The sequence below is a fragment of the Pleurodeles waltl genome, chromosome 3_1 (assembly GCF_031143425.1).
Source record: "Pleurodeles waltl isolate 20211129_DDA chromosome 3_1, aPleWal1.hap1.20221129, whole genome shotgun sequence".
In the NCBI taxonomy this organism is placed as follows: domain Eukaryota; kingdom Metazoa; phylum Chordata; class Amphibia; order Caudata; family Salamandridae; genus Pleurodeles; species Pleurodeles waltl.
The window spans coordinates 1,315,852,862-1,315,865,596 of NC_090440.1; the positions used below are offsets into that span (position 1 = coordinate 1,315,852,862).

At 42.4% G+C, this 12,735-nt stretch overlaps 1 protein-coding gene across 3 annotated transcripts in view; it reads left to right on the top strand.

Annotated features, from left to right (window-relative positions):
- The window catches only part of SEMA5B (semaphorin 5B), a 715,815-nt gene that overhangs the window by 564,746 nt on the left and 138,334 nt on the right, over positions 1-12,735 (top strand). For all 3 annotated transcript variants that reach the window (XM_069224666.1, XM_069224667.1, XM_069224668.1), the window contains one exon: positions 10,406-10,541. In XM_069224666.1, the coding sequence (XP_069080767.1) occupies positions 10,406-10,541 (136 nt within the window). The remainder of the gene's footprint in view (positions 1-10,405; positions 10,542-12,735) is intronic.

Here is a 12,735-nt window from a genome sequence, read left to right on the forward strand (position 1 = left end):
GTGATAAAAAAAAAATGGAATAATGCTAATTCTGTTTCTGGGTGAATCAAAAGCAGAAAGTAGGAGAGAGATAGATTTTTCATGCACTCAAGTTGGATGTCTGGATTGTCTCTACTGGAGACACCTTGTGTGCTTGTCAGCTTGGATATGGACAAATAATAAGCAGTACTAAGGATTTCATGTTTGTTTTTGGTTAAATTTGAGGATAATGTGCAAAGAAGTTAAAGGTGGAAAGACTGGTACCATATAGTGCGTGGGGGTGAGATCAAGATAAGATCAAGATATCTTTGGAAAGTTTCAAGGGAGGTTCCACATTCCTTTGTGGCTCGTTTCGGGTAACATCATCTTGGCAGAGCCAAACTACCATTTTTAACCAGTACCACATAATGGATGGATTCATTCTGCCAATGCTGCTCGTTAAGAGACTGTTGTCTTCCTCTGCATCTGTTAGTCAATGTGTCCTGCTGCTAGTTGCTTGGATGCAGAAGATGATTTTCATGGTAGTTTAATACTGAGACTATCTACGTCCTGCGATCCCCAGTACAATTTCCAAACAAACTCATCCATTGAAATTCCAGGGTCCATAAAAGCTCTTTTTTGCACATAAAATTGCAGATATTGTGACAGATGCAGGAGATAATCTAGTCCTCCAAGTTATCGGCTTGAGATTCTAAAATCAATGTAAATGCTCACAGGAAAGTGCTCAGGGGAAGAGAGGTTTTCAGTACGATTTGAAAGGATGTGGATAACTTGTATCCAAAGAGCGTCTGCACACCTTTTGCTAAACAAACTTAAGAGCTTAAAGAAGAGGTCATCATATTAATAAGTAATGTTGTTGGCACGAAAACCCAGCATGTGCACTAAACATACTTGGAACTACATGGTCATGTCCTTCATGAATGTAGATTTCAAACAAATCTTTGTGCTGTTAACACTCTGATCATAAGAAGCAATTCCAACCGTGGTACGTGAATGAAAGAGAATTGTGCCTGGTAGATTCCGCTATGATAACTTTATAACATCCATGCAGGAAATGAAAAATGTAGGAGATAACATGAAGCCTACTGCTGGTCTTTCTTTTAGATACAAAAAAGTCATTTGTTAGGGCAGAATGTTTTGCAGATTTTTGAAAGTGGAACTTTCTGTAAGCTGACAATTGTCGAAATATTTTGTTTCAAGCAATTCCATGTAGACATCCGATAGTTCATAGAAATGCTAAACAATGTAGGTGAGGAGTATCCGTCCTGACTAGTCTACAATTTGATGCACAGTACTAATTCATTTGACAATGTGTGGCAACACAGTTTTGAAGCCATTCATCTCTCAGTATCTTCTAACTACCCCAGGGCACTAGAGTCAATGTTGTATTTAAATGATTACAAATACTCAGCTTGCACGCTGTCAGGACCCCTGCCAACAGTAATGGCATCTATGAGGCGATGTAGGCACTCTCACAATGTTGATCTAAATATTGTGGCTGTTACACTTCCTTCTTTTGGTTGTGCTGCTCACTTTGCCACCAGAGGCACTGACCGAGTCCCAGTCCTTAGTGCTATACCAAGCTGGGATAAGGCCTCTGGCAGACAGACTGAATGAAACCTGGGGCCCTATTACAGATAGGGCACACTCTTCCTGCTTGCGCCAAGGCGCACCTTAAAGCAGGTGGGCGGGGTGCAAACAGGGAAATTGTGCCCCATTAGGAGAAATGCACTGCCCTCGGGGCAGGCGTACACTTGCGCTGCCCCCAGGTCAGCACATTCAAGAGAAATACGGATCATCTGTTTAAAAGCTGCTCCGTATTTCTCTTTGCAAGCAGCAACCTTCCTGCACTTCAAAGAGGGGAGGGAGATCGCCTTGCACCCGCTTGCAGGGTAGGGTGACCACCTGGTATTGAGGCAAATTATGGACACAACTGTAAAGAAATTCAGGACTAAGGATCAAAACTCAGGACAAAAATTCACGAACAGACGTCAGTTTTACAGACATATCCAAGAGAGTTCATACCCATTACATTATCAGTGTATTTATTTACTCTTTTTTAGCGTAGCACTATGTAAAAAAATTGAAATGTAATTAGTGTTTCTTTAACATATGGCACTGTTTTCTCCTTTATATACAATTAGATCTCAGATTGAACTGGGAACCAGTTACCTTTCGATACCTAGAGATTAATATCTACCATTCTCCCACTGATTAGCAGAATGGAAGTCTCGACAAAGCGTCACAGTCGCTCCGAGCCCAGTTTGCTTTTTGGTCTTCTCTTCTGCTTTCTGTAGTGTGCCACATGGCACTAGTGGAGATGGTGTGCTACCCCGATGTTAGGATTATATTGCAAACCTTTCCCTGCTCATCCTTCTTTCCTTCTTCAGACATGCCACACATCTGATTTGGTCGCTGGGGCGCCATCGGGTAGCTCTTTCCACTCTAAAGCTACCCGTGACTGTGGGTGGATTCGGCCTTCTGGACTTAGAACGCTCTTATTCAGCTGCACAGGTCCAATGGGTGGCATGCCGGCTTTCTGCCCGTTTCCCTGCATGAGATGGGGTTTATCCGTAAAGACTTTAAGGAGGGTTTATTGCACTGCTCATTGTTTCCTACTGACTATTCTATGGATTAGCATCTGGGGTTATCATTCTCTTGCCCTGCTAGAACCTGTAAACTCACTGACACGAAGAAACCCTGTGCTCCTGCACTACCTTTGCTAAACCTTCCACTCACACAGGATGGCTGTGCTCAGAGCAACTCTATCAGTGCTGCAGGTGTCTTAGAATTGGAGGATTTATTTCTCGAAGGCGAGCTACTAAATTTCCAAACCCTTGTGGCAAACTACCATCTTCACCCTGGTCAACAACTCCTTACTTACAACCACCTTAAACAAGCATTAAATGCCCTATTTCATGTTTGCCACCTAGCACTAACCCTACATGAGGTGTGCCAGAAACTCTACTCCATAGGGACTGGTGGCAAACTGATAAAATGGGTGTACAGACCCTTCCTGCAACATTGAGACCACTCCAGGTCTTCTTGTCATACCACCTGGGTGTTTGATGTGGCCACAAGATACAGACTGGACTAAAATACTGGACTTTCCCCACAAAGTATCCCACGGCTGCCACTTTAAGTACATTCATAGAGCTTTCTTGTGAATGCATTCCACTCGTTACTTGCCATCAGCGTTGTGGTTTGTAACTCACATTTTGTTGCTTTCAGTTTGCTGACCTTACTTGTTTTAGGGTATGGAGCTTCAGTTCATCTTTTCCCTTGCCCAAACCTTATTTACAGTATCCTTCCGAGTGCCCCTTTCTGTAAACAGGCCTGTAAATTTTGTTCTTATCTCATCACATTTGCTGGGCATTCATAGAACAAGGTAAAATGTCAGGCTCTGTCTTCGGTGGGAACTTAGTGTTTACTTTTCTTTCTCTGACTTCATAGTGAGAGGATTTATGTGACAATCTTTCTGGATACTAGGGGTCAGGAAATAGTTTTTTCTATCACATGACAGCATGTAAATAAACTTTAGAATATATCAGAATTAGGAGTACAAATGAAGCACAGTTTTGCTAACTCTGAACTGTGCTGGATACTAATACCTTTATATGATTGAAACAAATCATTGCATTTGATGATGCAATTTCCACACATCATTGTCTGTCCACTGCATAGTTTTATTAGAAAAACTGTATGTCTGTGCAGTGTAATGGTCATTTCAATCAAAAACGTGTTGTCTGTAATGGCAGTGTGTTACCACACCATGCATACTTCGCTCAACTCTGCTCTGCACCACTCCACACCACTGCATCACTCCACTTTACACCACTCCATGCCTCTGCACTGTGGGACACTGCACTCTTCTCCTCTCTGAACCACTCTACTCTATGCCACTGCACTCTATGCTACTTCACACTACGCCTCTCTACTCTTCTCTATACCACTCTACTCAATGCCAATGCACTTTGCGCCGCTCTACACCTGTGCGCCTCTGCACGCTTTACCACTCCAGTCTAGGCAACACCAATCTAGTCCGCACAACTCCACTGTATGCCACTCTGTAACACAGCACTGTACGCCACTGCACTCTGTTAATACACTCAATGCTAGTGCACTTTACTCTGTAATACTCAACTGTATGCCCCTGCACTCTACATCAATACACTGTATGTCACTCTAATCTACTCTATGCCACGGCACTCTACACCACTTTACTCTATGCCATCACACTCTATGCCACTCTGTGCAACTCCACTCTACGCCACTTCACTCTACTGTGAAACGATCTACTTTATGCCACTGCATTCTATGCCACTAAACTCTACTACCCTACACCTCTCCACTCTATGCCACTGCACTCTACTTTGAAACAGTCTATTCTATGCCACTGCACTCTACGCCACTCTGCCCCACTGCACTCTAAACCATTGCACTCTACTTAAGTGCACTCTACGCCAGTGCACTCTGACACTCTACTCTGCAACACTGCACTAGAAGCCACTATTCTCTTCACCACTCTACTCTGTACTACTGCATTCTGCACCAATACATTATTCCACTGCACTCGATACCACTCTACTGTACATAACTCCACTCTACGTCACTGCACTTTACAGCACTATACTCCACTCTGCACTGCACCAAGCTACACTACTCCACTCTACGTGACTGCACTGTATGCCCCTCGAGTCTACTCTGCACTCTATGCCACTGCACTCTGTCAATGCACTCTAAACAACTGCACTGTATGCCACTGCCCTTTACTCTGCACCACTATTCTCTATGCCACTGCTTTCTGTACCACTCTACGTCACTCTACACCACTGCACTGACACGCTACTTTGCAACATTACAATCTCCACCACTGTACTCTACACCACTCTACTTTGTACTACTGCATTCTATGCCACTGCACTCTATGCCACTGCACTCTACAACACTATACTGTACTCTGCACTGCACCACTCTACACTACTCCACTCTGCACCACACTATGCCACGGCACTCTATGCCATGCAAGTCTACTCTGCACTCTACACTACTGCACCCTCTGCCACTCTGTTGTATGCCACTCTACTTCACTGCACTCTATGCCACTTTACTCTGCCCCATGCCACCCTGTGCCACTGCACTCTAAGCCAATGCACTCTAAACTGCTCTGTACGCCACTGCACCACTGTGCTCTACACCACTGCTCCTATGCCACTCGACTCCACTCTACACCACGATGCCACTAACTTTTAGCCATGCTGAACAGCACCCACTCTAGTGTATAACATGGCTAAAACCCATTGGCAAAGCCAATAACTTGCGTAGACGAGACCTATTGGCTTTGCCAATGTTTGTTATTACTTTGGGGTACTGAGGTTCCTAATAGAACTGTGAATGTGTAAGTCAGTGGTTCCCAAACTGTGCGCCGCGGCTCCCTGGTGCGCCCTCAAAACTAGCCAGGGGCGCCGCACACAGTCTGGAAACCACTCGAAGGTGCTTTGAATCGGCAGCTTTTCATCGTGGTATTGGAAACCAAACCCCCTGCATTAATTATTGTGACCAGGGGAGGGCGCCAAAGTACCATTAATAATATCCCTATGACCAAAGAACAAAAATAGTTTCCAATAAATGGGTTTCAGCAACCTGAAGGAGAGAATAAAGAAGACAAACTGTAAATAGTGTAGGTACAGGTACAGGCTGGGATTACGTTCCCCCACCCGCCAAAAAAAAGTTACATAATGGGGAGCCGTGGCCAACACGGCCAATAGGTCAAAGGAGCCGGGGATCGAAAAAGTTTGGGAACCACTGGTGTAAGTCCTTATTTTTTTAAACATGCATTACACACATCATAATATAAGGCTGCTACAAAATGCTCAAATACATTTTGGTCAAATAAAAAAAAAGTCCTTCTAAAATACAGATTTGAATTATATACAGTTCATACCTAGTACTAACATTTTTTATAACAGGTCAATAAAACCACAGAAACTTCTAGTGACTCCTTAGATTAAAGTTAATGCAGATTTCCAAGCCCCTTTACTTTTGCAGGATTTATCAGTTGAGCACATTTGCATTTCTTTAGGGAAGGAGACACCCTGGCAAGAAGGCCTTTTCTTATCTGTCTGCCCCTTCCTCCCTCAGAGCACAGGAGACTCCCTGCCTTTCAATCAAGCTGGGCAAACTGATCTGTCCTAAGTACATTTTGTCCTTTAGGTGAAAGGCTAAAATTATGGACAAATGTTGTCCTTTAAGCCTTTCATCACGGACTGCAGGGTGAAATTACGGGAAGTCTGTTAAAATTACAGACGGGTGGACACCCTACTGAAGGGGGATGTCTAGGGTGTCCATGGGACCCCCCTTTCTCCTCGCCTGAGGGCTGACTTTTGAAGGCACACTGAAAGTTTGCCACCTATTTGTGGTGCACCTCTTCAAGGCATGTTGGCTTCTGTGCCCACAGCGGATGCAGAGGCAAAGAGATTTCTTCATTTCTATGAGGCCACACCCCCATGCAAATGAGATGCGTTCTCTCTGGATAGCAGTGATGCTACATGTGTGCCAGTGCCATCTTTTTTTACAGAACGGACTACACAAGCCTCTGCGACCCCTTCTGTAATACCAAAGTGTCCCAGGGGGACAAAAAGCAGGGGCAAATGCCCATTTTGCCCCCATGGCACTTCTGTAATGTGGGCCGAGGTGGGGATGTTGCAGGTAGATAAATCGGATATATTTGCAGTAAGGGGAAGAAGATGCTGGAGCACCAGAATGTTTTAACTGGTAGAGCCACGGTCTGCCATATACATATTCCACCACAGTCTGCAGCATACAGTTCTATTGTTGTTGCAGTTTCCTGTGGTCTTGGGCTCTAGTATAAATCTGGCTGACATAAAGTGAGGTGAAGAAGTCTATAGCAGCACTTTCATTACCTGGGATAAAGTCCATAGGTACTTGATTATCTCCATTGCTCCCTTCATATCCACAGGACTGATGTCTACCAAGGAGCAAGCAGGGTATTGACTGCTTGTGCTGGCGGGCCTTGTAGTTTAATCCACGGGTTGTTCTTAGTGCCCCTGTCATCCATGAACTTGTTCTCTAACATGCTGCAAGGTTGAAGCAATTAATCACTTAGTTCAAATTATACCATACTTTTAAATATGATCTTTCATTACTTGAAACCTAAATCAGCTGTGCAAGACAATTGTGGTTTTATCCGGTAGTCAGTCAGAAATCAGCTACCATAGGAAGATTGAATGTTTTTGTGGAGTGGCACCTTTGCAGACAACTGATTACATACACAACACACATGCTTACTTTTCCAGGTCGAAATATTATTCAATATAAGTTTGAAGAATGAATCTATTATTTGGTATTTAGTTGTCCTACATTGTGTCTACTCTAGGTTTCTAGGTTTCTAAGTGTAACACGCTCATTCAGTGGACATACATTAGGCATTGCAGTGCAGTCATCAGTTGGTTAGATAGAAGTAGATAGATGAGTGTCTCACCTCTGAGTACCGGGATTTGGCAGGTGGTGCCGCTCCTGCCTTCTCCAATGCACTGAGACAGGGATGTCCATGGTCAGTCGACAAGTACTGGAGCTGTTTGATATTTTCAGGATATAAACATGATATAATGTTTACATATGTCTAATCTGGATAGGAATGTCTGCTTTGTTTTTTTATAAAAGATTTGGCTTGATCCAGAACCATATGGGCTAAGTTGGAGTCTGCTGCTGCCGTCTGTTGACGATCATGCTCCCAAACTACCTGCCTTCCTTTTAATGAGGTCTCTGGCTTAGACCACACCCCTGAGCCTCATCTGGCTGCCTGTCATCCAACAGCAGGTGGACATGTTCACAGTGAGCCAATAGACTGTAAGCAAGGAGCTACAGTAGTAGATGTTCTCACGAGGAGCATGAGTGCTCTTACAGCTCACATTGAAGATTTATAGCCTGAGAGTCAGCAGGGCCTCTATAAAAGTCTTACCAATCACTGAGTTGGTGTCAGCGTGATAAATCCCTGTAGTTAGTCAAACTTTTCTGTTTGAAACATTAGTGCATACCCACCAGGAGAGCCTTATAATCTCGATGTCTTCTACTTCAGTGCACATCGTGCTCACTAAGTCAAAAACGTAAGCGTAGGAGACTGAAGTTTATGTTAGAAGCCTAGTGCTTGTGGTGCCTAATGCTGGAGTTGCTGAACATCAAAAGTTGACAACTCTCGATTAAACCTCATGTATTTTCCTTCACCACTTTACAATTTCTGTCTCTTTATTTTATTCCTGCATGTTCTTTTTAGGGTTTGGCAGAACTTACATTATTTGACTGTGCAGAATTCCATGAAGTTACATAAAACCTCTGCAAGATTCTGTGGAGTTCCACCAACAGGCAAAAATAGGCACATCATGTTGCTTGCACCGTGATTTAGCACCGGTAGCGCATTTCACGCTGAATAATCCGCATGAATGGCGCTCGCTGTGCACCAGAGGGCGCAGTTACTCAACTTGATTGTGCTGCCACTCCAGTAGATTTTGTACTTGAGCTTGCAGCCTTCTGACTGCGAATGGTCGTGACTGCTCGCATTAGAAAAATCTTGCTGGATGTCCTCCTAGCATATCGAAATCTTGCTAGAGGACACAAAATCTTGCTCACTGTTGCAAACCCAACTTAGTATTCTGGATCTATGCAAGAAAAAATTCCACTTCGTGGCGATTGGTGAAATTTGGCTGGAACTACGCGTTGCAAGAGTAATGCGGATTCACCAAAATTCAGCCAATTCCACGGCCGGAACAAAATATTCCACCCACCCGTAGTTGTTTTTCATCCCTGCTTCCTTCCTTTATTTTTGATTTCCTATCTTTCTTTTCCTCCTTCTTTCTTTCTCTTCTGAATTTCTTTCTCTATTTCTCTGGATCAAAGTCTGGTGATGAAAAAGAAATCCAGGCCCCAAAAAATTAATTCTGATGCAACCATTGGCACAAATCAAGCACTGAGTTTACATCTTTGCCCAAAACGGGACTTGTATCATGACACATTAATCTCCTGTGACATCGGTCCCAGGCCTTCAAGGCCTGTCCTTTACCTCTGGGGCCTCCAAAGTCTTATACCCCAGGTCTGTTGTGTAGTGCATTGCATACAGAATAAGCGCTTAGCTTTGTCCTTCCCTGGTGACGTCAGTGGATGCTTATCGGCCTCTCTGGCATTCATTCTCAATTACTTTAGTGAAAACCCGAATTTCTAGTTATTTTCATAGCGACTTCATATAGATGAATGTATACAATTTCCCTGAACTTAGCCTCCAGCGATACATTGACAGTGATGTATAAATTGCCAGGGCTGCCTCCTGTGAACATGGACGTAATAGCATAATATAAACGTGATTTATGGATGCAATTAGTAGACATTGCGTTTTGGTTTACAGAGAACATGAAACACCAATAAAGTGCATAATTAATGTCATGATCCTTCTGTCCAGAAGGAACATTCTGCTGATGTTTCCTATTTACAAATGTGGGCTCGGAGTCCACTATTATCAACTGCTCTATACACCTATATGTGCTGCCTTTATTCCGAAAGTGGTCAACTCGGCTTTCTGTTGTCTTGGAAAGCAGTCCTGGAGGTGTTCCTGTTCAACATTTTGGAAACTGTGTAGAGCAAAGACTGTTACATGAGGTCCTGTTCTACGGTTCAATGGGGCATAGCTATCAGTGATTAAACAGGTCAGGTCTGTGAGAGTCCCCACCTCTTCCCTATTATGGATCTTGTAAAAAGCAGGCAAGGGATTTCCATTTCCATGACTGTTGGGGCTCATGGCACCCTTGCAACGCAACTGCAAACTATAGTCTGGCCTACAATTCAGACAGTGGCTAAGGCTCCTGGAAATGTTATTGTAAAAACCTTAGCAGATACGGTTGACATCTTAAACTATCAGGCCTGCCAACTTAAACTAAATACTTGACTGTGTGGATAGGGACGGGCCGGGCCCCGTGCCAAGAACTGCAGAAGGGGCACTTCCGTCACCCTGCCCCACCAAACTTCCCGGTCTAAAAAGAAGAGCTTGCTGAGGCTGGTGCCGATGTCCTGGGATATTTTCGTGCCCGTTAATGGATATCAACTGTTCAGAGTTTCCAATGAGGGCATTAAACCAACTTGTTCAATGGTTTCTGGCTTGTCTTCCCTCCAACTGTGTGATATCGGACCATGTGAAGGGACTCACCATTGCATGACACATGGTGGCACCATGTGAGTTGGCAGGTTTGAAATATATATAGTTAGTAGAACGTTGATTATCTAGGTTTTGTTGCTAATAATTTGTAATCCGTGCCCGCCAAAATTGTTCTATTCTTATTTTTCTGGATTTTAGATGTGTATTAAGCAAATGTTGTATGTAATGTGTAATAACAGCAGGATTGATTTCTTGACTATCTTTTAGGAACAGTATTGCCGCGTCAGCGGTGTGTGCCTTCAACCTCAGTGCCATTACCCAGGCCTTCAATGGACCTTTTCGTTACCAGGAGAACCCTAGGTCAGCATGGCTGCCAACAGTAAACCCCATGCCGAACTTCCAGGTACATACAGCAGGTTTGGTATCTGATTGGAACTATCATATTAGAATTTCTTTAGTGTTTAATATCTTCACATATGTAATTCTTTTAGGTATGTAATTTTTTTCGTCTACTTTTTGAGGGCAAATATTATCAAATTATATTGTGTGATGCCAAGTGATGTCTTGGGACATTAAATTATGTTGTGTGATGTTACCTTAGTACACTAGCGAAAAAAAAAAACATTTCAGCAGCACTCTATGGAGTGGAACCTGACGTTTTGCTAAATTTGACTTGATATCACTGTTAAAATAGTGATTTATTTTGTGTTGTGCTGACGGTTTCCATCATAACTTCCTTCCGATAATTAGACCTTGATCTAGAGGTGAACAAGCTAGCAAATTAACGGTGAGAGCAGAATCGGAGCCAATCGAACAATCAAAATATTTGGCATTTAAAAGATGCAGAAAATGTCTTGAAAACTTATCTTCAAAATTCAAACAAACATTGGCAATGCCAGTAGGTCTGGCTTAAGAATGAAAGTGCCTCTTGCGTCATTGATGGGTTTAAGCATTAAGTAATCAAACATGCTTTGTCACTCATGTTTGCACTTGTACATCCATTTATCCATCCACTTATTCACTCCTGGATTCTCCCTCTGACACAAATGCAATAAAACACACACAGACTAAATAACATTTATAAGAACAGTTAAAAGACTACAAATAGAAGGATAGAAACTATGCTGCCATCAAGACATGGCAGGAATCTGCTTAAAATAATAAAACTAAACATACTACAAGGATGGCAGTCTTGCAGTGGTATTGTACATAATCTATCATAGCTTTACATTTGCAGCATTACTGCCACATATATGGCCAACATGTTGGCCATCTTGGAAAGGTAAAACAATTAATCATTGTGGGCTACAGCATTTTATGATGGTCGGCTGGTTCACTACAGATGAAATTAGCGGCAAGCAGATGACCTGTTAAGGCTGCCTGTTGAGTAATAGTATCCTTTAAAGAAAGCTTAAAATAAAAATAGAAGCAAATGATGGAAAGGGGAACTATAGAAAGGAAAACTGTAATCTAAAGGACTGGCAAACTAGCTGTGACAGCGAAAAACACTAATTTCCAGGAGAATGTGCACATGTGATTAGAAATGTTATTTGCAGGCAAAAGGGCCAATGGCTGACGTGGACTAAACTATTATCCCATAGAGTACGATGTCATGGAGCGTAAATAACCCTCAGCAGACCAATGGCAGAATAGGGGTGACTCCAAAGCCCTCTGTGTATCTATATAGAACTATAGTATGTATTATTTATTGATTATTTTTATTGCAACATCCTGGCAAACACCTAAGCCTTTCAAGATTTTAGCAGCAGTTACTACAGGGCAAATCTTCTATCCTACAGCTGTGAACTCCACATCCTTCCCTTCAAAGGTAACCTGTGAAATTTTGTTTAACAAAATACCTGATTGTAGGCTTTAAAACGGTGCAAACACAATCCACTTTTAAAGACCTATTATCTTTAACATATGTGTTACATAGTAAATAAATCGGGCCACTGCTTTTATTACTTTTTATAATAGACAGATCAGACGTATGGCATCTGAAATGCATTTACCTATTGAACCAATAGCTGATAAGGGTTGTCACCATATCCAACTCAGGCTTACTGTGTTTAACTTAAACTTTCCCACAAGAGAACCATGAGTCATACATGCCTAAAATATCAAGTGTATGCAAAATAACAGTGGGCAAAGCAAAATACTATCTCTCCTAAACTAAGAGGGTCTAACAAGCATTCTCACAGCGTCAGTCTTCTTTGCCTGCAGTTTGTCCGAGAGGGTAACCAACACCAAAACCATTGTCTACTACTACAATCTGTAACATTCCATATAACAAAGTACCTACCTGTAGGCTTTAATGCAGGGTAATAACAATCCATTTTTAAATGAGTAAAGACGTGAACATATGCTTTTCACAATAAACATGTCAGGCCTACTGCCTTCATTGTACATTTTCATGCCAAGCCATAACCAGACCTACTGTGTTGAGTATAAGCTTGCCCACAAGGCATAAAATAAATAATATGGTAATAAAATTACCAATATATATATAATCACAGGTACAGAAATTTATATAAATTCTCTCGTAAAAGAGCCTAATAAAGATTATTCTAAAGCAAATCTCCTATCCCCCAGTTTCT